Below are 24595 nucleotides of genomic sequence, written 5' to 3'. Positions count from 1 at the left end.
GCCATCTTGAATATTTAATCAAGGTGAGGAACTTGGCCTACTAGTTGGCCCCTGTGGTTTGTCTTCCCTTTAGGTTTCTCACAATGCTCTCCAGGTTGACAGGTTTAACAGCCACTGGGTTCACATCTCCTACCACATATGCATGCCCAGTTCCTGAGCTGTCAACATATATCATACTAAAATTCCTCTTGCTGAGTTTTAAGTCCTCATGACTGGACCTGAACCATCTTTATTTGTGGGGTGGTTCACCAAAGAGGATTTAGATGGGCCTGGGGGTGGGCCTGCCAGGGTTCTCTCCCATTCATTACTATGACTTGCCATTTCACATCATAGAAGTGCCCATGAACCAACTACTTGCCAAAATAACTTGTTATTTGCCAAAATAATCCTATTATGCTCAGATCAAAAGGCTCGTAATCAAACCAGAAAAACATACATGCAATTTTGATATCTCTTTCTTTCCACAAATATTTACTCAGCATTAACTCTGTTCAGGCACAATACAGAGTGACAACATTTTGACTCAATTGGGGCCACACCCCTGGGCTCATCCAACTCACTGGACACAATGTGACAGTGACATACCGATGACACATGGTGTTTCTGCAAGTGGGGGAGGCTCCAGGAGAAGTGAACCCAGCTTGACCTCATCCAAATAAGTTCCAGGTACCTGGAAGCCTTGGAGCTGGGCTGTAGGCCAACCCCATCAACCTCACACATTGCTGTGTGTGTCCAGGGAAGGCCACAGAGCACACAGCGCTGAAGTCCCCATGTCTGAGAAATGAACATAACAACTGCATTTTAGATTGGTGAAGTGAGTCCTTCAATAATGACCTGCTCAAAACAAGGCTTGATGATGCTTCTCCATGATCCTTTGTGGCAGTCCAGGGAAGATGAGTTTCATGAGACTTCCAAGGAAGGCCAGTCACATCAGCAGCTCAGGTTTGAATATCCTGGTCAGGAGCCTTGCCATGGACTTTTGAGCCTAAACTGTGCTACCTGAATTCTGAACATGGTAGCTTCCTGTTAGCATTTAATGGGGTTATGGAACTTTATTTTAGCCTAAAACAAATTCTCAGAACATCCAGAGGGATATTTCTCATATTGTTGGCATCCCTCCATTTGGAACAGATCCCTTTTGTCTGGAATACCTCCATTCTTCCCTTCCTGTGGCAACTTAATCCTTTTCCACTCCACTGTCTCAGCCTGGCTGAGGCTGAACCAAAACAGAGAGCATCTTGCAGGACACTGGCTATACTGAGCCAGTTAGAACAGACACCTGCCCTTTCTAAGGACTAGGTCCTCTATAATTTTTGATGCCCTACTCAGGATTGAGTTTTTCCTAAGAGAGGAAGTAAGGTGTTGAGTGTGTGGAGGAAAAAGAGTGGAGGAATTGGAGAGAACCAATAAGCTTCTTCCCGAAAAGAAATTTTTCATCCATGGCTCAAGGAAATTGTTACTTACATGGGATGGTTTGTAATCAAGGAATTCGGTAACACCCATCGACTATGGTAGTTAGCTTCTGAACAGCCCTGGCTGTATGGTAGTGTCTGACATCTCAAATTGAGATTCATGCTGAGATGAGGGTATGTCTGCTCTTGTTTTTATGGTAAAGCATCCTGAGAGATGCTTTTGAGCTCATCCTCAGCCTCCATCTTGCCTTTTTCTTGCCTTCTTTCCTTTCCTTGCTTTCTTCTCCTGCGTCCTATTTCTGATTCCTGGTTCACACATTTTTTATTCCACCCCCTGTGCAGGCCTACTGGATCAATTTACTTCCCAGTTTAGAATACTTTCAATTTAGAATTTACTTCCAGTTAGAATACATACTATTTTCTTTCTGTCAGTTCAATTCAAGCTCCTGTCATGTTGTGTTAGGAGTAGCCAGGCATAGCCCCTTCAAAGTCAACCTCTGGCATCAGACTCCTTATTCCCTTGGGCAGGAGTGGGCACTAACAACAACAATAGCTGTTCTTGGTCTTGTGTTACCTATAAAAAGTGGCAAAGCTTGTGGATTCATGCCTGGATGATGCTCTGTTTGCCTGAGCTTTGTGGCCTTCCTTCTCCTTAGTACAGCCCTCACTTCAGGGACATAGGATAGGACTTTTGGGTTTTAGCTTATTTTTCATGAGGTCACAAAGAAGTAGATCCTGTTAAGTGTGAGCCCCAGCTATCTATGAAGTTTAGTTGTGGTCTGTCTGGGCCCCCTCATTCTAGATGGCTGCAGAGAAGGCCTGCACGAATGAGAAAACTGCAGTGTACTTTCTGGGATACTTGCAACAACCTTCTGCTGGTTGTCTGGGGCAAGACCCAGCTTTCCTCTAGGTGACGCCAGATGCTCAGCTGGACAGCAAGGACTAAGAGTCCAGATGTCCCCTGTGCACTGCTGGCTCAATAGCTCTCAGGCTGAGCCACAGGGAAGGGTCCTCCACTGAAGAATGAATCTTTGCATCTAGTCTAGTGGGTTCTACTCTGAGGTGGCTCAAGTTCAGGATATAACCTGGGCAACTCTGGTTCTCTGGGCTGTGGAGTGGGCTGATCAGGGAAGGCAGGCCATGGAGGGCAGCCACACTAGGGAAGCCATTAGGTTGTTTCTGTTCCAGAATGTCAGGGCATCTGGCCTGAGTCTTCCCAAAGCACCCCCTGCCTGTGGCATGCATCAGTGGCTGCGTAGCTGGGATCTGGCAGGTTTCGTGGATTTTTAGGGCAGCAACCTGGGCCACACAGCCTGTCAAGGTAGTTTCTGTATCCAGAGTGCTTCCTCCAAGACCTGGCCCCCAGGGATCTTGAAAACACCCCAACGTGTTTGGCCAAACAGAGGGCTTTGGGACTTTATTTTTGCTCAGAGTGTCTGTTTTCTCCAAAGATGCAGAATCCACAGACAAGAATGAGCCATTAGGGCAGCCTCGAGTCCCTTCTTCACAGGATACCTGCATATGATCAGAAGAGGGATCCCTTGTGGGAGATCTGGTTTCTTTCTTGACTTTTCCTTGGGCCTCCTTCTCCCCCAAAAATAGGTTTTGGGGACGAGAATGTGTCCACGGTCCCTGCCTGCCAGCAGCTGAACCTGTAGTATTCCTACCTGCACCAGAGGCCCGGGCTCCTGTGCCCTCCAGTTTCCCTGATTGCTGGCTTGTCTGCTCAGAGCCAATCCCTGGCTTTTCTGCTGCTCCTCCATATGCAGCTGCAGGTTTCCCAGGAGTAGGGGCAGATGGAGAGTGGACCTCAGGGCCACGACGCAGCCAATTAATGATGCCCATGGTGATGGCAAGCTCAGTGTCACAGAGCTTCAGCAGACAATCCTTCCCCTTCCAGGAGCTCTGCAGGAAGCCTTGACTGAGCAAGTCTGGGCCTGGCGCTGGTGCCAAGTTTTCTTCAGCTCCCATGTGGAAACTGCACATGGACAGCGGTGTTCCATGGAGGGGCCCTGACAGACTCTCAGACACACAGAGGTCATTGTCCAGACTGGGGTCAGCAGGGCCCTGACTGGGGTCATAAAAGAGCTCATAGAGGGCGTCTCCACTATAGCTGTCCCGGGGGAAAGCAGCTGAGGGTGTGCCTGGGCTCAGGATCTCCTTCTTTTCCTCCTCAAGACCTGGGGAGAAGGAATCATAGTAGCCTTCATCACTCGTGGACACAGACTCTGGCTGCTCACTCTTGGGGGTGCCAGTGTCTATGGAACTGGCTTTGGAGGTATTGGGTGGGTCCCTGCAGGGACACAGGGGGAGCTCAGCAAGTCCAGCTATGTCCAGCTTAGAACGATCTGTTTCAGACTTTGGGGGGCCTCCCAGCCATGAGCCCACCAGGGCACGTTGGTGTTGTTTCACTGAGTGATTTACACTGTCCCAGAATTTAGCAAAGTCAGACGCCTCATTTTGAGCAGGTGAAGCCAGCTGCTCCACACCACCCTGGAAGGGGCCCTGGGGTGCTTTGCACTCTGGTGTTGGATCTGGACTCCCAAGATCCTCATTCAACTCCAGGAATGGTGCTGAGTTCTCATCTGCAAAGATTTCTCCACAGCCTGTAAGGGAGTCAAAGCTCTTGAGTGAGGCCACATCTTCACACAACACTCTGCAGAGGTCAAGGGAGGTCTCGGGTAGGGGCTCAAAGTCAGATAGGTCCTGAGACTGACTATCTAGCCCCAGCCCCTCACCCAAGGTGCAAAGAGCCTTGCCCTGCCGCCCTCCACTTTCTGATGAGCCCTTGGAGAACAACCTCTTCCCCTTCGTTTCGAAGGAAGTCAAGTTCTCGGTCTTGTTTCTGCGGATGTGGAATAAGTTCCGGAAGCACTTCTTGGGTCCTTTCAGGGAAATTCTCTTCCTTGGGATGCTCTTGGCCACAGCTGGCACAAAGGGCACCTGGGGCACAAAGTGACGGTAGTCGATCATTCGTTGATTGCCTGAAGGCTCTGGGAAGCTGGCACTGCCCACAAGTTGCCCTGAAGCCCCAGACACATTTTCATGAGTCTTGCTCTTCCGCACCAGTTTGAAAGTAGCCCCCACTTCAGGGTCTACCTGCACACCCTTGTTGATGTTTCTGTTATATCCTTGTGTTTGGGGGCTGAGCTGGGAGCACCTCTCACCTTGGGGCCATGGCGGCTGTCCTGGTGAGACTGATTGGGGGCCAGCTTCCTCCCTTGTTGGAGCAATGGCTGTGGAGTCCAGGGGTTTTTCATGGGAAATGTGCAGGCTGGATTTAATGAAGGTTTTTCCTCTTTTCAACTCCATGCTGCCAATCACCAACAGCTGTGTGAGAAAACAAGAGGTACTCAGTACCAAGATGGTTTTAGGTAGTTCCTGCTTACCCTAGGCAAATGCTTCTTAAAAGTGGGGTGCATCCCCCCTGTAAAGAGGGACGCGTTTGACCTCGGCAAACACTGTCATAAGAAGCTAAGCCCCGTGTTTATGTCTCTCTATGTCTCTTGGAGCTGAGAGTTGCTGTGTCCTGCTTCAAACCCCGCTTCGAAAAGCTATGCATTGCAAAACGTGCTCATTGTAGCCATTAATCCAGACATCACCTCTGATTAAAAAATCAGATCAAATTATTTTATATACTTTTGTTTTGCAGGTTAAAGTTTTTTTGTTTTTTTTGTTTTGTTTTGTTTTGTTTTGGTTTGGTTTTTGGGCCACACCAGGAGGTGCTCAGGGGTTACTCCTGGCTGTCTGCTCAGAAATAGCTCCTGGCAGGCACGGGGGACCATATGGGACACCGGGATTCGAACCAACCACCTTTGGTCCTGGATCGGCTGCTTGCAAGTTAAACGCCGCTGTGCTATCTCTCCGGGCCCTAAAGTTTTTTTTAAATAAAGATACTATTTTCAGTCACGTGGGGGGGCACGAAATGTGTTTTCTTCTTCCTAGGGGGGGCATGACAGAAAATAATTGAGAAGCACTGCCGTAGGCAATGGAGCTAAGCTGTCTTCACAGGGAAACTTAGAACCTCCATGGAGGCTAGGGACAAAGGGAAGGGAACGGTACCATGCTCATACTCAATACTCCAGGTTTATGAACAACTGATACCCAGAGAAACTAAGTCACATGTTTATAGGTACACAGTAGGAATGGAAAAAGAAAATGTAGTTTAGCACTCTTATATCTATATCTCTTGATTAATGTAGATGCCTTCTACAGTATATACATATATAACTGATCTAGACTCTTATGTCCAGACTCATTTTGCCCTTTCCAGACCAGTCCTTATGTATAGTTTCATGGCCCTCCATACAACAAATGGAGCTGAAGATTCAATAAATAAGTTCTCTCCTTCATAAAAGAGACAAGTTGAAAAAGAATATAATTTTGTGATAAATGAAGATAATCATCACTGGAAGGGAAAGATAAAGGAACCATAGTACAAGACTAATTTAATCTGTTTGGTTAGAGGCAAGAATCAGTCAATGTAGAGACCCCAGGCGAAGTACATTCAAGCCTAAGGGCCAAAAAGAAAGAGCATCTTGGAAGAAGGCAATGGAAAGGCAGCAAGCAAGAGGCAGGCAAACAAGTACAGGTAAATGGCATAGATACATCACACTGTGGGCAGGAGAAACAGGTAGATGTCCCCTTTTGTGCATATCCTGACAGATGTCTAAAGTCCTATGTAGTGAGTGTTTCTGAATCCCAGTCTTAATTCAATGTAAAATTGTACTAGGATTGTGTGTTTCTTGAATGTGAATATGAGGAAGTGCTAACAACTCCTGAGAATTACGGCCTTGCCATGAGATCATGGAAGAGCTTTGAAAGTCTGCTGAATGAAGTGGGTTGAAACAGAGATACAATCAATTTGGCTATCAAAGACAAGGTATCTGACATCTGAGGACAGAATAAATTAGAAGAGAGTCTGAATAGATAAGACTCACAGGAGGTAGCTATGATGTGCTCAGAGAGTGAAAATGATGTCTATATAAGAAGCTGAAGTCATGAGTATGAAAACAAGAGGGGGAAAGTTGTAGGGTCATTTGAAAGAAAACAAGACCAGAAACTGACAAAAGAAAACCATGGTAAATGTTGTAAGCACTCAAGTCTGTATTTATGCCCAGAGAAGGGAACGAGGAGTGGAGGGAGCTCAAGACGTGAGTGAAGTTGACAGAATTTGCTTGTTCTAGGCTATACATTCTAATTCTAATAATTCTAAACATCTTATTCTAATAATGTTGCTTTTAACACCCATAAGATGATCTGGCAGATAGCAATGTCAATGAGCAAGCTTGAGAAGTTCTCCTGGTCCTCGTTTGCTGTGTCCCCATGGGCTCCTGTTTCAGAGGTTCAATTTTGCCAATGTCTCCATTTCATCGAAGTGGTAAATGATCTGCAGATAGATGCCTTGACTAGCTCAGTAAAACAAGTTACTGACCAGTTCTTGTATTCTCTAGAAGGGCGACTTCACAGGAATCACACAAATCACACATACACCTATCCTGCCATCTGTCACCACCATCACTCAAGTGTAAAGTCTGCAGGCATTTTAGACCTATTGCCAGAGAAAACTAGCAGCTGCTCCAAAGAGATGTCTTGCTCAGGAGTCTGAAATGCTTTGACATAAGGACCCTGAGGCATGCAAAGTGGTTGCCTTGCAGCTCACTTGGCACATCAAAGGCAAAGAGGATGCAAAGGGGTGGCAAAGCTGACATTGCCAAGGTCCACAGAGGCAAAAACACTGTCATCTATTTTCTTCCCACCTGCAGCAGCCCTTCCTTTCCTGCAGAGGGACACCTGCAACTTTTGGCAACAGAAAGAATTAACAAGATTCCAGGAAAAGTGACATAAACTGGGGCTTGGTTGGGATTATCTAGGGCTGTGGGCAGTTTGACAAGCTGCTCTTTCCCCTCTGCTATGTAACATGTGCCCCATTTTTTCCTACCTTTGCTACTTAAGACACCATTTCCACTCCATCAGATTTCTGGTGGCCTAAGTAAGGCTTCCCCAATAACTGATGGACTTTAGTGCATAACAGCATAGTGGATGTTATTTGAGCTCTAGAGTTGAAAGCCCAGATAACATTCATATTTTTAATTTGAGATATAGTTACACCTATATAACTATATGCTTTACCATAACCGTACAAGGGATATTGATTGAACTAAGTTCTTTAGGCTATAAGAAGCAGAGCTAGAATTTGAATTCTAGACTCTGAAGCAGTGTTTTAACTATTATTAAATTGGATGAAACAACAACTTAAACTTTTTTCCTGGGAAATATAAACCTTCAAAAATAAATGTATTTAAGGACCCCTGACATAGTTTAATGAACTTGCCTTTCATGTAAAATCCCCAGCATTAAAAAACTACCAATAGATAAATAAATAAACAAAAAGGAAGGAATGGAGGAAGGGAGAGAGGAAGGAAGAGTGGAAGAAGGGAAAGAAGAAAGGAAGGAGAAAGGAAGGGAGGAAAGAAGGGAAAAAGAAAAAAATGTATTTTGTGAATAATTTTAGAAATCTTAATAAAAATAAATCTTAGTGTAATTCCAGCAAGTTACAAAAGATTATAATTAGTGACAATATAATTTCTATGGCAAGAAGTCACAGACATATTAGGAGATTGCATTGCATTTTTTTTCCATATTTTAGAAAAAAATCCTTACATTACCACATGCTTATGAGTAACTTCAACCATGAGTTGATCACTCTGTGCAAAATTTGGCAATGACAAGAGCAACAATTTATTGTAGAGTGATTCTAAAATAAACAAGCCTACTGAATTCTATAACCGATTCTGAGCTGAGTCATAATCATTAGTAGTGAGAAATTTTGCCACATTCCTAATTTGTACAATAATTCCTAAAAATGGATGGGCTCAGCATCACCAGTGTTATCAGTCAGATTCCAGAGCCTACTTAGCATTTTGCAGATCACTATAACAATAAGTAGTAAGGTCCAGAACAGTAAATTAATGACTTGGACATTTTTGGAAAAGAATTGACTTAGTCATATTTTTAGTCCAGTCACCCCCTACATTAAAATATTTTATGAGTACTTCACTCCTTAGAAATGTGGACTCAGTGGTTGACATTGATGGGAAATTCTTGAGAATTCACAAGACCCACTACCATGGAGAGACAGAGCTGCACCTTTCCTAACAGTTCTCAGAAGAAATGTAAGATTTACTTGAACCACCAGTTCCTAGCACCATTATTGCCAAGGACAGAGGCCAATTATGTCCAGTTTCTAAAGGCTAACTCTCCTTTGTAACCCATAAATACCCCCTCCATGGAAACCAATATATCACCTAAAGCAAAGGCCCCTCACATGTACAAGCACCCCAGCACCTTATAGACAAAGCAGACCTACCCTCCATGTTAATGACTTTTTGTCTGTGTCACTCAGTGATCACTGTTTACTCCAGTGATTGTCTAGCCTTCTTGCTCCCCAATAAGGCCATAACTTTTCCAAGAAGATATTGAGTTGTCACTTAGTTTCAATGAAATACTCTTGTTTTTGAGACATCTTATTCACATCTATGTTTCTTCAATAAAATAGATGGGTCTGGAAATGTTCATTTTACTCATAGTTAATGTACATTTTTTCTATGACAGATCTCAGTGAAATCAACACCCTTGACTGAGATTTTCATGTCTAAAATGAGTTTGTAAATTGCCTGAGAATTGGAAAGGAACTAACATTTATTTAATCAATTCTGCTTCAGGGATTTAAACTGTAACCTAAATGATGACTGAAAACAAACTAAGCAAAAGAATGTGGGAAGCATATTCAAGACAGAGGAAATATCCCTCAGTAAGAAGCAAGGAGCAAGAGAAGAATATTTAAAGGTCTAAAAGCAGCACCAGGGGGCTGGAGCAGCAAGCTCAAAGGATGACGTCAGTTGATAAGCAACACATACTGTATGTTAACTTTATCTGACTTTATCTAATATCATATAGGGAGCCAGCAATCAAAAGTGAATGACAGGAGAGCACCTTCAATTTATGAACAGGGCAGGAGAAGAGGTAAAAAGAAATTAAAGACAGGAGAGTTATTTAAACTCTAACTCAAACAGAAGCATGTCATGCAAATGGATAGATAGTAAATGGAACAAATTATTCTAGTGGAGTTTTTTCTCCATGATGACTTAATTTAGTTCAGCCACTCAGATTTCCTTTTCCACTTGATAAAAGAAAAAAGGAAAATAGCCCTTTTTTCTGTTAACATTAAAATGGCAGGGTGTAAGATCTTGGAGGTATGCCTATACATCAGAAATATAAGTATTTACTAATTTTTTTCATTTGTTTTGCCTTCTCATGCCTCATTCCCTTTATCCAGGAAAATTGACAACTAAAACAAAAGGATAAATGGTGATTTTAAAAAAAGAAAGAAAGAAAGGCAAAAAAAGCTGCCTCTGCAGGAATCCTGGCAGGAGAGCTTCCTGGCCATTAGGGTGGGGTGCTATGCTATGGCTGAGGCAATGGTTTCTTTTTGTAACAGGCTGCCTGGTTCAAGCCATCACCTTCGGGATGACAATCAGTGTGGAGAGGGAGAGGCTCGGTGTTCTGAATAGGGTGTGGGCTGGTAGGGAAACAGAAATAGCACGTTGAGAACATCATCGACTCACCCAGCCCCCCACACTGGGGAGACAAAGGGCCCTCCGGGGAGCTAAGGTCCTGGCCTCGACCCCTAAGGACTCTGGGCATCCCTGACATGCCTGGACCAGAGAAGGTGGGTTTCCAGTCTTCCCAGTTCCTTCCCGGCCCTGCACCTGAGATGGTTTTTCCTTTATCCTAACCCCATCCCTGCACTATCAGCGATGGGCACCCAGAGGGGAGTGGATATTGAGGAGGGGGGCAGGGTCGAATCCTATTTCTTCTCTCTCTCTTCCCTTCGCTAAAATGCTGAAAAAGGAACAAATCACACCCACCTACCCCTCTTCCTCCCAAGCCTACATCACCGGGCCTTGGCTACTTACCGCTGGGAAGCAGGAATGTGGCAAGTCTCGGCCTTGCTCAGCACCGCGGTCAGCTCCGCGCTCCCGGGTTCCCAGCCTCGACCTCTCTACCGGGCTCGCAGATCTAGACTGGCAGGACCGAGCTGGGCGCCCCGAGGCTGTGCAGCCAGTGCAATGCCCCGTTCTCTCGCTCGGGGGGGCTGGACTGGGAGCTGCTTCGGGGAGGGCGCTCGCCCTGGTGCGCCGCCGCCCAGGCCTGGCGTGGTCTCGCTTTGTTCGTACTCCTCTCTCCGCATCAGTCTCGTGTGTGTGTGTGTGTGTGTGTGTGTGTGTGTGTGTGTGTGTGTGTGTGTGTGTGTGTGTGTGTGTGTGTGTGTGTGTGTGTGTGTGTCTACCGTGGCTTTGCAATCCTCGGACCCAGCAGCACACATCCCCAGCCGACTCCCCCAGCCCGCATGCTCATTCGCTTCTCCATGAGACACACAGGTGTGTATGCTCCACCCCCCAAACCCTCAGCTTTGGTGTCGACTAGGGGGTGGGGTGGATGACAGAATTGCCCTGATCCCCGGGCGCTGGAGACCTCATCAGAAATCCTAACAAGATGCACATCCACCTTGGAATAAATTGGAGGGGTGGAGGGGCGTTCTAGTCCTGCAAAACAGTTTTTCAGAATCTTAGCATGAGCCCTTCTTGGCACCATGATATCACAGTGCAAATGAAAGCATATACAGGTATTCGCTGACCTGCTATTGCTATTGCTGCTGGGTCCTGCTGCAGTCTCTGGGGAGGGGCAGAAATGTGGGCTCCTTGCCCAGGGTTTGCAATGGAGCTACTGAGTGCTAAGGGGGCAGGGATGAAGTATGGGCTGGGTTGTTCTGGCTCTGGTCCACTGTCGCTGTTGGACCAGCTTGGAGGGCATAAGTCAGAGACTACTTGGAGCAAGCGAGGGAGCAGGTGTCCGAGAAGAGATGGAGCTGAGTCTGTGAGAAACTGGACAGAAGGCAGTAGAGGAGAGGAAGGGAGAGTATAAGGCTTGGAATTAGGCTCAGAGGAAGTCGGATTTTTTTCTTGTTGTTGCTATGTTGGATGAGAGTGGCAGATATCAAAAAGTCTGGAAACAGCCAGTGTTGGCAGGTTGGGGTGAGAAAGGAACGGAAACCCACCTTTGATGGGAATGACTGTGGTTCTATTTTTATGGAAAGAAATATGGAAATTTCTAAAAAATATAAGAAGAATAGAATTCCTACATGATCCACACAGAGATACCATTTCTGGGCATCTATCTCTCAAACGCAAAAATATTGATTAAAAAGGATATAAACGCAACTTTATCACTGCACATAGTACAATACTTAAGATATGGAAACAACCCAGATTTCCAACTGCAGAGGAGTGACTCATCAAGGAGTTGTGGTATATGTAAAAAATGGAATACTGTGCAGCTCTAAGAAAGAACAAAACCATTCAATTTGAAGCAACCTGGGTGGAACTAAAGGACATCATGCTGAGTGGAGTCAGTGAGAAGAGAAGGGATAGTTACGAATTATCCCTCTCATAGGTGAAACGAAGATACACATCAACGGAACAACAAAGGACCAAAGGCAACAACACAATGCTCTCAACTGATCCACACAGTTGAGTTGGGGATAAAAAGAAGAAAATTGGGGATTTCAGGGAAGGGAGATGGTTATACTGATAAGTGTGATGTTGGAATTACATTCATTAGAAACCATTTTTTTAAGTATTGTAAATCCCCGAAATAAAATAAAGGAGGTCAGGGCTTAGGTAGATGAGAGGTCTTTACCTTCTGTGAACCCATAGTTGTTTTCTTCTTCTTCTTCTTCTTCTTCTTCTTCTTCTTCTTCTTCTTCTTCTTCTTCTTCTTCTTCTTCTTCTTCTTCTTCTTCTTCTTCTTCTTCTCCTCCTCCTCCTCCTCCTTCTTCTTCTCCTTCTCCTTCTCTTTCTTCTTTTCCTCCTTCTTATGCTTTCTTTTCCTTCTCCTCTTCATCATCTTCTTCTCCTCCCCCTCTCCCTCCTCCTTCATCTTCTTCATCTTCTTTTAGCCACAACTGGTGTGCTTAGGGGTTACTCCTGGATCTGCACTCAGAAATCACTCCTGGCAGGCTCAGGGGACCATATGGGATGCCAGGAATCAAACTGGGTCCACCACTATGCTATCACTCCAGCCATCATTCCAACCCCCTATCTTTGTTTCTATGCCCAGTTACCATAACTATGGACTCAAGGTGTCAATCCTGCTTTTCATTGTGTAGGCACAACTTAATTGTTTTTATTGTTAGATATTTTGAGATTATCTCATAAGCCAAGAGGCATTCCCTGTAACAGCATCATCACAACCTTAGGATGAGTCACTTTCTTGGGTGTCAGTGCAGATTGGCTTTCTATCTGATGATGGACTCTGATTACCCAAATCATAATCTCTTCCTGATTCCTACACTCCTTGTTAACAATATCATCTTGCCTATGGAGGTTTCTCATCTTATGTTCCATCTCTCGTAGGCAGAAAACAGATCCAGATCTTGTTGCCACCACAGAAATCCAGAAAATAAAGCCCAAATGAAGGAAAATTCTACTGATTCCACAGTCTGAAATCCTTGATGTTGATCAACATTAGTTCTTCCTATTATGGTTTGTTTACTGTATTCATTAAGAAGTTTTTTTTAAAAAATTACTTTATTTAAACACTGTGGTCACAAGGTTGTTAATAATACAGTGGGTTTTTTCAGTTACAAAGCTGTTCATGATTGAGTTTCAGTCATACAATGTATAAAACTTTTCACCTGTGCACAGTCCCCACCACCAGTGTTCCCAGTTTTCCTCCCACCCGCCCCAACTGCTTTCCTCTGGAGAAGACACTTTTCTTCTTCTTCTTCTTCTTCTTCTTCTTCTTCTTCTTCTTCTTCTTCTTCTTCTTCTTCTTCTTCTTCTTCTTCTTCTTCTTCTTCTTCTTCTCTTCTTTTTTCTACTTCTTCCTCTTCCTCTTCCTCCTTCTGCTTCTCTATTTCTTTTTCTCTTTTTCTTCTTTCTTTTTCTGCATTCTCTTCTTTCTTTCTTCTTTCTTTTCCTTCCTTCCTTCCTTCCTTCCTTCCTTCCTTCCTTTCTTTCTCTCTCTCTTTCTTTCTTTGTCACACCTGGTGGCACTCAGGGGTTACTCCTGGCTCTGCACTCAGAAATCATTCTTGGCAGGCACAGGAAACCATATCAGATGCCAGAATTTGAACCACCATTCATCCTGAATTGGCTTCATGTAAGACAAATGACCTGCAGCTGTGCTATCTATCCAACCCTCTCTCTTTCTTTCTCGACACTGTGGTTTGATTATTGTTAATGAAGGGGTGATATGCATATCACTATATCACCTTTCAGCACCTAGTTCTTGTCCAGAGTGATTAGTTAAGTTACCATTGTTATAGTGGACGCCTCTTTATTCTAACTGCACTCACAGTTCTTTGTGGCAAGCTTCCTACCATGGACAGGTCCTCTTGGCACTCATCTCTATTGTCTCAATATTATTACCATACTATCTTTTTTTTAATCCCACAATAAGTGCAATTTTTCTATGAAGAACTATGTATATTTCTTGAACTTTCTCCTCTGTGAGCATAGTTGTAGGCTCACTTTCTCAAGTGAGCTATAGCTGCTCTATTTTTCTTTTATTTTATATATATACATATAATACAGTACACACACACACACATACACACACACAGTGAGTCAGGGCCATTTCCACCACCAGTGTCAACCTCCCTCCACCAATGAATCCAGAGTGCTTCCTGTACCACCACCCTTTGTCCCCTGGCCTGCCAGTATAATAGGCCCATTTAAATTTAGATTGTTCAAGTTTAGGCCTCTCGATTCTATTGTTGTTCACTTTGGCTTGGATATTTAGTTCTGTCCTTATTTTTTCTACCAATGCATCCCAATGCATCTGAGACCACTTGGCTCAGGTCTCCAGCCTTTCTTTTTCCCTTCTTGGTTTTATAAAAAATGCAGAAATATGTGGTAAAACAAAGTTATCCATGCCCACGGTCCCATGAAAAAGGTGGCACTCCTATTTAAGAAAAAAATTGGGGAAAAGGGGAAAGAATAAAATAAAGAAAGGGGGTGTATGGCAGATTTTTGTTTTGCTTTGTATAGGTGCAGAAAAATGTTGGTAAAATAGAAAGGGAACCTTTGGCCTATAAGCAGGGAACCCCCACCCATGAAGCATCCTGCTATAAGACCAACAACAGGCTCCGGGCATACTAAGTTATTTAAGCCCAAAGTCTTTCTTTGTGGTTCCATTAAAAGTTCTTCTTGATCATAGTTATTGTAGTGAGGTTTCTGTAATTAGAGATTCTGGTTTTTACATGGATCCTATATCAAAGTCAGAGTGGCATAGAGCATCTTCTGATTTCATCTGACCATTAGGTGGCAATGCAGCGAATCCTATTCTGAAAGCAAGTTGTTGCTTTTTCCAAGTCTTCGGGATGTCCTATGAACCTACTCTGGAGCAAGACAGTGCCAAGGCAGCATTAGGGCCTGACCTGGTAGAAGTCCAATTTCTGGTGTTGGTACAGAAAACCTTGCCAATTTTATAGATAGAATCCAAGGTTCAGGGGTGAATGGCTGTTATCCAATTGTCTGAAGGCTAAGCCAAGTCTCTATGAAAAATGTTCAGGGTGAAAGGCCCCACTGCAATATAAAATGTATGAGTTCCTATCCCTATTAGATAAGAACTATTTTAGATGTAATATTTTCCCATTTTAATGTGTCTATGCAAAAAAGAACAGAGCCACATGATACTAATGGTGCATATGGGGGTAAAAATAACAAGTTAAACAATCCTTATAACCTGGTTCTAATGAACTCAAAACCCAAGATAAACTTATCTACTAGAGATTTCTACTTAACACATCCAACAAAAGGAATGGGGAAAACTACCTCTACATAATAAAAACAGACAATGAGAATTATACCTATTAAAGAAATACATCTAAATAAAATATATGATAGAAATATACATATACCCTTTAAAATGTTGAAATAGTCTGAGGTTAGAATAAAATCCAGAGCAGTTTTAGCCTGCAACATGGTTTTATGGAATCGAAAAATGGATCCCAGCAGTTAAAGATCAGGAAATGTTCTAGATCTGGGGGGTTCTCAAAAACCGAATCTGGTAGTGAGTCATAGTCCACAGCTAAGGGAAGTGGGAGAAAAGGGGCCACCAAGAGCAAGTCAGCAGCAGCTGCAGTTGCAGCTTCTTCTTAGGTTGAGGCAAGGTGGGCTGCGAGGCTGTCCTTTTGCTTTGGAAGCTGGCTGGCAGCTGGTGGGACAGGAGGAAGGTTTCAGTTCCTGAGGAGTTAAGACTGAGGGTAAAAATGTTTAAATTGGAAGAAATAATAGATTGAAGGTGAGAGAGTAAAGGGATATAAACGTATTTGTAAAGTGTTAAGGGTAGAGGGAGAAGGGTTATATATAACAGGGGGAAGGACTATATACAACATAAACATTATGTATATTATATATTGACATATTACATATTGACATGAGACAGACATTGAGGTGGCCAACACATACACTCACACACACTCATAGATAGACACTGAGGATTGATCCAAGGCTTGTAGTTGAAAAACTAACCCAGGTGGAATGGGTCAAAATACTTACAAAATATAAAGCTGGCAAGACAGATGTAAAGGTTTTCCATTTTCTAGGCAAAATCATCATTGCTGAGGGTAAACTTTACTGAAGAGATGCTTCCTGGGTTCGATTGTGTACAGAGAATTCTTTAAAACAATCATAATTTTCAAGTCTAGAAAACTAAGTGACATGGTAATGTGCACTATAAGAGAAATCTACACCATGAAGTATTGTCTAGTGAGTCTTAAGCAACTAAGTTCCTTCCTTTCCTGAAAGCAAACTGAAATCATGAGCATTATGATACAATGGCAAACCACGTGAATTGAAAATAAATAGCAATAACATACTTAATGGATGAGTACTGTAGCAGGAGTTTATAGTATACAGTTGTGTATTCCTTTGTTATCTGACTGGCCGAAGTGGGCAATCATGAATAGTTCTGGAACTTGGAAGGAAAGGCCCCCAAAGACAGCCCTGTTAGCATTTATTTCTATTTTCAATTTTGGTCAGTGAAAGCTATTCTAAGCCATCTAGTTTGTCTTTCCATAATGCCTAAAAAGCATCTTATTTTAGGCCACAAAATAAGATATATGTACTTTAATATGTCTTTCCTTTCCCAAAATATGGGATCAGGCCTTCTCCACAGATTCCTGAAGATGTTTCAGACCAAAATTGCTCAGTTGAGGTTTTACTAAATGAGTATTTTTTTTCAAGATTGTTCTAGTGTAAATTTACTTCTTGACACTTGGTGTAACAATCCTACTTAAGGGGAGGGAGAAATAGCATGGAGGTAAGGTGTTTGCCTTGCATGCAGAAGGTTGGTGGTTTAAATCCTGGCATTCCACATGGTCCCCCGAGCCTGGCAGGAGCGATTTCTGAGTGGAGAGCCAGGAGTAACCCCCTAAGTGCTGCCGGGTGTAACCCAAAAACCAAAACCAAACCAAAACAAAATAAAACAAAAACAAAACAAAACAAAAAAAAACGAAGAAAAACAATCCTACTTAAATTCTCTCATAAATTTTTTGGTAATGGCCAATTATCTCCTTTCTTTACTCCTGCCATTGGAGTTCTCATGCTGATAATTATGCTGATAATTTTATTGTCAGCCTTAATCTTCCTCACAAAACCCTATAGATTTCATTTGGCTTGGAGTACAAATGCTCCAAGTAGATACATCAGTAGAGGTACAAACATATATCTCTATGGGGTCACATTTTCTCTGGATATTATTATCATGCTATATTTTCTTTTTCTTAAATCTCAAATATGAGTGAGACTATTCTGTTTCTATCTTTGTCCCTCTGACTTACGTCACTTAGCATAATAATTTCCTTGTCCATTCATGTATAGGAAAATCTTATGACTTCATTTTCCTGATGGCTGCATAGTATTCCATTGTGTAGATGTACCACAGTTTGTTTAGCCACTCATCTGTTTTCAGGCATCTGGGTTGTTTCCATATTCTGGTTATTGTAAATAGAACTGCAATGAACATAGGTGTGCAGAGAGCAGTTTTGTATTGTATTTTGTATTCCTAGGGAATTTTCCTAGGACTGGAATTGCTGTATCATATGGGAGCTCAATTTCCAGTTTTTGAGGAATCTCCATATTGTTTTCCAGAAAGGCTGGGCTAGATGTCATTTCCACCAGTAGTGAATGAGAGTTCCTTTCTCCCCACATCCCCATCAACACTGATTGTTCTTGTTCTTTGTGATGTGTCCCAGTCTCTGTGGCATGAGATGGTACCTAATTCTTTTGATTTACATCTCTCTCATGATTAGTGATGTGGAGCATTTTTATGATCCCTTTAGCCATTTATATTTCTTCTTTGAGGAAACATTTGTTCATTCATTTTCCCTCCATTTAAAAAAAACATTTATTGAGAACATTGTGCATTACAAGACCTTCATAGTTGCATTTCAGGCATTTTGTGATAGTGAATGAGGACCATTCCCACCACCAGTGTCGGCCTTCAGTCACCAAAGTTCCTAGCATGCATCCCACACCTTCACCCTTAGGGCCCTGGTCTACCAATGTAACAGGTCCATCTTATGTTTAGATTGTTGAAGTTTGGGTCTCTTGATTCTATTGTTCTATTGTATTGTTGTTAACTTTGGTTTGGGTATTTAGTTCTGACCTTCTTTTCCTTTTTTTTTTTTTTTTTTTTTTTTTTTTTACCAAATGCACGTGAAACCACTTGGCCCCTGGGCCCCATCCATTTTTTTTCTTTTCTTGATTTGTAGAAAGATGTAGAAATATGAAGTAAAACAAAGTATTTCAAATTTCTAGGTTATATAAAAAAGAGCTTGTACATTTATTGGACCACTCTGTGCTTTTTAAAGCAGAGAGGGAAGATTCCCTATTAATGCAGTTTCCATCCTGAACAACCAGGACTACCACTGTTTGACTTGCACAGTCTTTGAACAAGGGGCAGGTAATAGAGAAAGAACAATGTATCTTGCTAATAATATTTAGTTCTCAGGATTTTTCCAATGTAGGATATATAATTTTATTTTTGGTATTCATACAGAAAATTTCATTAAAAGCAAATGAATCTGAATCTACCAATCTATTAATAATGATCTAAACTTTTTGTAGGCATCTCATATATTTTAGGAGAATTGAAAATAGAAATATAAATAAGTAAAAATATAATTAAATAGAAATAAATAAAAATAAGTAAAAAATTTTTTAAATAAAAGTATCTAGGGGATGGAGCAATAGCATAAAAGGGTGAGTACGTTTCCATTTGCCTTGCACACAGCCTACTTGTATTTGATTTTCATTATCTCATATGTCTCCCAAGCCTGCCAGGCATAATTTCTGAGCATAAAGGCATGTGTAACTCTGGGAGTGGCCAGGTATGGCCCAAAACACAAAAGAAGTGAAAAACAAACAAACAAACAAATAAAACAGTATCCAAAGGCTGCAGATAGCACAGTGGTAAAGCACTTGCCATTCAAGCGGCTGACTATGATTAGATACTCAGAAAAAAATACTATCCTAAGTACTACAGAACTAAGCAGAGTAGGAGTGAGTATTGAGCATTGCCAGTTGGATCTCCCAGAATTAAAGCAAATAAAAATTAGGAAGCAAAATATAATTAGAGCAACAAATTAAATAAATATTAGCTTAACTCTTGCTCAATTTGTTAGTATAGATATTAACTCACATATGTTGTTTATTTTCTCTTTAAAGTGTTTCCAGCATTTTTTGGCACTGATGAGCCCTGTCATAAATTAGATGGCAAAACTAAGGTAAAGCCATCTTTTGAAATTAATTGTCCTGGCATGAGTTTAATTTCTATTTACTATTTTACTTACCTTGTAAATCATTAATCCAGGTGCTGTATTTTATTCTCTAATTAAAGGAGATGAATTAAACAGCTTTTCTCACAGGTAATAATAATAAACAATAGTGTTTGCAACTCAAACCCTTTAAAAGTAGATACTGCTAAAATAATAATTTCTCATTTGTTCTATCAGAAAAATTTCAGTGGGCTTGTTCCTTAACTCCACATAACAAAGAAAAAGGAAAGGGAATACTTAAAACAAACATAAATCCTAAAAACACACTTTAATATAAATTTAATTTTTAATTTAATTTAATTAATTAAATTTTTAATGCTAGTATTCAAAAATAATACTAGACTTTTAGTTTGTAACTGTCCTTTCAGTTATGTTTACTTCTCAACACTCTGACCATCCTTTCCTAGTTATGTTTCCTAGTCAGTTCGAAGGGTATCCTTAAGGCTGAGGAAATTCTAATATAAACCAAGTCTTTACCAGCACTTCAGTGATAATACAGAAAGCAGAGCTCTTGCCTTGTACCTGGACAACTTGAACTCAGCAAAACTTTACTGGGAAGGAAGGAAGGAAGGAAGGAAGGAAGGAAGGAAGGAAGGAAGGAAGGAAGGAAGGAAGGAAGGAAGGAAGGAAGGAAGGAAGGAAGGAAGGAAGGAAGGAAGGAAGGAAGGAAGGAAGGAAGGAAGGAGAAGGAAGGAAGGAAGGAAGGAAGGAAGGAAGGAAGGAAGGAAGGAAGGAAGGAAGGAAGGAAGGAAGGAAGGAAGGAAGGAAGGAAGGAAGGAAGGAAGGAAGGAAGGAAGGAAGGAAGGAAGGAAGGAAGGAAGGAAGGAAGGAAGGAAGGAAGGAAGGGGAAGGAAGTGAGGAAGGAGGGAGGGAGGAAGGAGGGAGGGAGAGAGGAAGGAGGGAAGGAGGGAGGGAGGAAGGAAGGAAGGAAGGAAGGAAGGAAGGAAGGAAGGGGAAGGAAGGAAGGAAGGAAGGAAGGGGAAGGAAGGAGGAAGGAGGGAGGGAGGAAGGAGGGAGGGAGAGAGGAAGGAGGGAAGGAGGGAGGGAGGAAGGAGGGAGGGAGGGAGGAAGGAAAGAAAGGAGGGAGGAAGGATGGATGGAGGGAGGAAGGAGGGAGGGAGAGAGGAAGAAGGGAGGGAGGAAGGAGGGAGGGAGAGAGGAAGGAGGGAAGGAGGGAGGGAGGAAGTAAGGAAGGGAAGAAGCAGGGAGGGAGGGAGGAGGAAGGAAGGAAGGGATGGAGAAAGGGAGGAAGAAAGGAAGGAAGGAAGGGACGGAGGGAAGAAGGAGGGAGGGAGGGAGGAAGGTATGAGGGAGGGAGGAAGGAGGGAGGGAGGGAAGGAGGGAGGAAGGAAGAAAGGAAAGAAGGAAGGAAGGGGGAAGGAAGGGAGGAAGGATGGAAGAAAGAAGGAAGGAAGGAAGGGATGGAGGAAGAAAGGAAGGAAGAAAGAAAGGAAGGAAAAAGGAAGGAAGGAAGGGATGGAGGGAGGAAGAAATGAAGGAAGAAAGAAGGAAGGGAGGGAGGGAGGGAGAAAGGAAGGAAGGTAGAAGGAAAAAAGGAAGGAAAGAAGGAAGGAAGGAGGGAGGGAGGAAGGAAGGAAGAAGGAAGAAAGGAAGGGACAGAGGGAGGAAGGGAGGAAGAAAGGAAGGAGGGAGGGAGGGAGAAAGGAAGGAAGGAGGGAGGGAGGGAGAAACTAGGGAGGGAGGGATAGAGGAGGGAGGGAATGAGGAAGAAAGGAAGAAGGAAGGCAGGAAGGAGGAAGGGAGGGATAGAGGAGGGAGGGAGTGAGGAGGGAGGGAGTGAGGAAGGAAGAAGGAAGGAAGGAGGGAGGGAGGGAGGGAGGGAGGAAGGAAGGGAGGGAGGGAGGGAGGGAGGAAGGAAGGGAGGGAGGGAGGGAGGGAGGGAGAAAGGAAGGTAGGAAGGAGGAAGGAAGGAAGGAAGGAAGGAAGGAAGGAAGGAAGGAAGGAAGGAAGGAAGGAAGGAAGGAAGGAAGGAAGGAAGGAAGGAAGGAGGGAGGGAGGGAGGGAAGAAGGGAGGAGGGAGGGAGAACAAGAAGGAAGGGAGGGAGGGAAGGAGAATGAGAGGGAAAAAGGGAGAGGGGTGGGATGGTAAAGGAGAGGGAGGAAGGGAGAGGGGTGGGATGGAGGAAGAGGAAGGGGAGGGAGAGTGGGATAGAGGGAGGGAGAAAGGGTGGGATGAAGGGAGGGGGGATGGAGAGGAAGGGGAGGAAAAGAGGGGGAGGGGAGAAAGGAAGGAGGGTTGGTGAGAATAAATAATCTTAACTATGTAACTATGGAAGAAATGTGTAAGCAAGTAGATAAAACAGAAAGATGAATATGAAGTTTGGGGTGATGAATGAAGAAGATATCTGAAGAATTTTGCATAGCGGTAGGGCACTTGTCTTTCATGCAAGTGAAAAGTTTTAATCCCATGAATCCCATAAAATCTAATAAACTCAGCAGAAAGAAGCCTTGAACAGAGCCATGTATGACCCAAAAACGGTTCAAAGGAAAGTATAATATGGCATTTTATTAAGTAAGAGCTAAATATTTTCCATGTTTACTTAGGTGACTGATGATCATGAAAAAGATCTGTTGTGTAAAAGCCACATGTTGCAGGATAAAATTGTCACACCCAAACTGGAAGTAGAAACAGTAAAAACTGTGAGCCAGAAGAAGGCAAATACATCCTCTGAACATATTAATCTGATAAAAAAAAAGAGAGAGAGAAAGAATTATGAACCTCAAAAGACAGTCAATCAGAATGAGAAAACAATTGTTCAATATGGTCAACAGCTTAAGAGTCTCATGGATTAAGATTTCCATGCTAAAGTCTATACTAGAGGATAAAAAACAAAATAATGAACGATGACAAACTGAAGTTCGAGCCTATTCTGTTAGACAGACAGATGAGATTTTAGTGTTAATGTCCAAATTAGAGGATGAGCAGCAAAACAGAGAACACTTGCGAACAGAATTTCAAACCTATAGCATAACAGCATGGTATTGGAATAAAGACAGATCTTCAGATCAGTGGAATAGACTTGAGTATTCAGACAATGTTCCCCAGACATACAACAACTAATCTTTGATAAAGGGGCAAGAAATCCAAAATGGAGCAAGGAAAGCCTCTTCAACAAGTAGTATTGGCACAACTGGCTAGCCACTTGCAGAAAAGTGAACTCAGACCCCCATCTAACACCATGCACAAAGATCAAATCCAAATGGGTTAAAGACCTTGATATCAGGCCTGAAACCATACGGTATATAGAACAACACATAGGTAAAACACTATATGACATTGAGACAGACTAAAGGCATCTTCAAGGAGAAAATAGCATTCTCCAAATAAATAGAAGCAGAGATAAACAGATGGGACTATATTAAGCTGAGAAGCTTCTGCACTTCAAAGGAAATAGTGCCTAAGATACAAAAACCACCCACAGAATGGGAGAAACTGTTCACCCAATATCCATGAGACAAGGGGCTAATATCAAAAATATACAAGGTGCTGACAGAACTTAATAAGAAAAAAACATATAACCTCATCAAAAATTGGGAGAAGAAATAAACAGATATTTCCTCAAGAAGAAATACAAATGGCCAAAAGACACATAAAAAATGTTCCACATCACTAATCATCAGGGAGATGCAAATCAAACTACAATGAGGTACCATCTCACACCACAGAGAATAGTACACATCACAAAGAACAAGAACAATCAGTGCTAGCAGGAATGTGGAGAGAAAGAAACTCTTATTCACTCCTGGTGGACATGCCATCTTGTCCAGCCTTTATGAAAAATAATATGGAGATTCCTCAAAAAAAACTGGAAATTGAACTCCCATATGATACAGCTATTCCACTCCTAGAGATATACCCTAGGAACACAAAAATAAAATACAAAAATCCCTTCCTCACACCCATATTCATTGCAGCACTATTTACAATAGCCAGACTCTGGAAACAACCAAGAAGCCCTTCAACAGATGAATGGTTAAAGAAACTGTAGTACATATACACAATGGAATATTAAGCAGCCATCAGGAAAGACACAGTCATGAAATTTTCCTATACATGGATGTACATGGAATCTTTTCTTTTTCAGGCCACACCCGTTTGATGCTCAGGGGTTACTTTTGGCTAAGCGCTCAGAAATTGCCCCTGGCTTGGGGGGACCATATGGGACGCTGGAGGATTGAACCGCGGTCCTTCCTTGGCTAGCGCTTGCAAGGCAGACACTTTACCTCTAGCGCCACCTCGCCGGCCCCAGAATCTATTATGCTGAGTGAAATAAGTCAGAGGGAGAAAGATAGACACAGAATAGTCTCACTCATCTATGGGTTTTAAGAAAAACTAAAGGCATTACTGTCATAAGTCCCAGAAACAATAGAATTTAGGGCTGGAAGGGCCGAAAGGATCGGCTAACAATTGAGTCTCACCACAAAGAGTGGTGAACGCTGTTAGGGAAATAACTACACTAACAACTAGCATAACAATGTTAAAGAATGATAGAAGTAGAATGCCTGTCTTGAATACAGGCAGGGGTGGGGGAGGAGGCGGTATTGGTAGTGGGAATGTTGCACTGGTGAAGGGGGTATTCTGTTTATGACTGAAACCCAACTACAACATGCTTGTAATCATGGTGCTTAAATAACAATTTATATATTGAAAAAAAGAATCCCAAGCCTGTAGATATGGACAAACAAAATATATTTCAGTCTTAAAGTCCAAATTATAAGATGAGAAACAGAACCATGGAAGATTGTGAACAGAAGTCCAAACCTATAGACTCTCCACTACTGTGCATGATCATGATCAAAGCCAAGCATCTAAGTTAAGTTAGAACTTAACTTCCAGAGATTAAAAAAAAGAATGGTTCCATTTATGGGAACAAACTGAATTTTGATGCACTGATATTTAAAGGTGAAAATATGGTTCTTTTCAACGTGCTTTTTACAGCAGAAAATAGTTTTGATTGCCTACAAAAAAATCATACATGAAAAAGATGCTCTGAGAAATGAGACTTTGGAGCAAATTCCTCAGAGAATTAGAGGGCTAGAAAGAAGAAACTGAACCCTTACACCAAAGTGAACAAGATAAAGTCAATGCTTAAGTTAGAAAGCAGAAATCCACAGAGGAAAGTTTTTCTCTGCTGCAGAGTGAAAATATCTTGCTTCAACAGCAGCTGGAGGATGATAAATCAAAAAACAAAGTAAGTTTCCAGATACATTTCTTTAAACTCTTTAAAGATAGTTCACAGTGATAATTGATGAG

The 24595-nt window shown here is 42.4% G+C and overlaps 1 protein-coding gene across 1 annotated transcript; it reads right to left on the bottom strand.

Moving 5' to 3' along the window:
* Window positions 1-454: 454 nt before the first annotated feature.
* AMER3 (APC membrane recruitment protein 3) lies at window positions 455-10664 on the bottom strand. Its single transcript, XM_049768283.1, has 2 exons — window positions 10391-10664; window positions 455-4742 (listed from the first exon to the last, which is right to left on the bottom strand). Exon 2 carries the CDS (start codon window positions 4722-4724, stop codon window positions 2355-2357), a length of 2370 nt encoding a protein of 789 aa, XP_049624240.1. The 5' UTR covers window positions 4725-4742; window positions 10391-10664; the 3' UTR covers window positions 455-2354.
* Between the last annotated feature and the right edge of the window lie 13931 nt (window positions 10665-24595).

The sequence above is a fragment of the Suncus etruscus genome, chromosome 2, assembly GCF_024139225.1.
Source record: "Suncus etruscus isolate mSunEtr1 chromosome 2, mSunEtr1.pri.cur, whole genome shotgun sequence".
Lineage (NCBI taxonomy): Eukaryota > Metazoa > Chordata > Mammalia > Eulipotyphla > Soricidae > Suncus > Suncus etruscus.
Note: the sequence above shows the minus strand (reverse complement) of the source record. Positions and strands in the feature narration are given on the sequence as shown.

Bases quoted from the DNA above. Each gene is read 5' to 3' on its own strand.
- AMER3 (XM_049768283.1), bottom strand. From the start codon at position 4,724: ATGGAGTTGAAAAGAGGAAAAACCTTCATTAAATCCAGCCTGCACATT.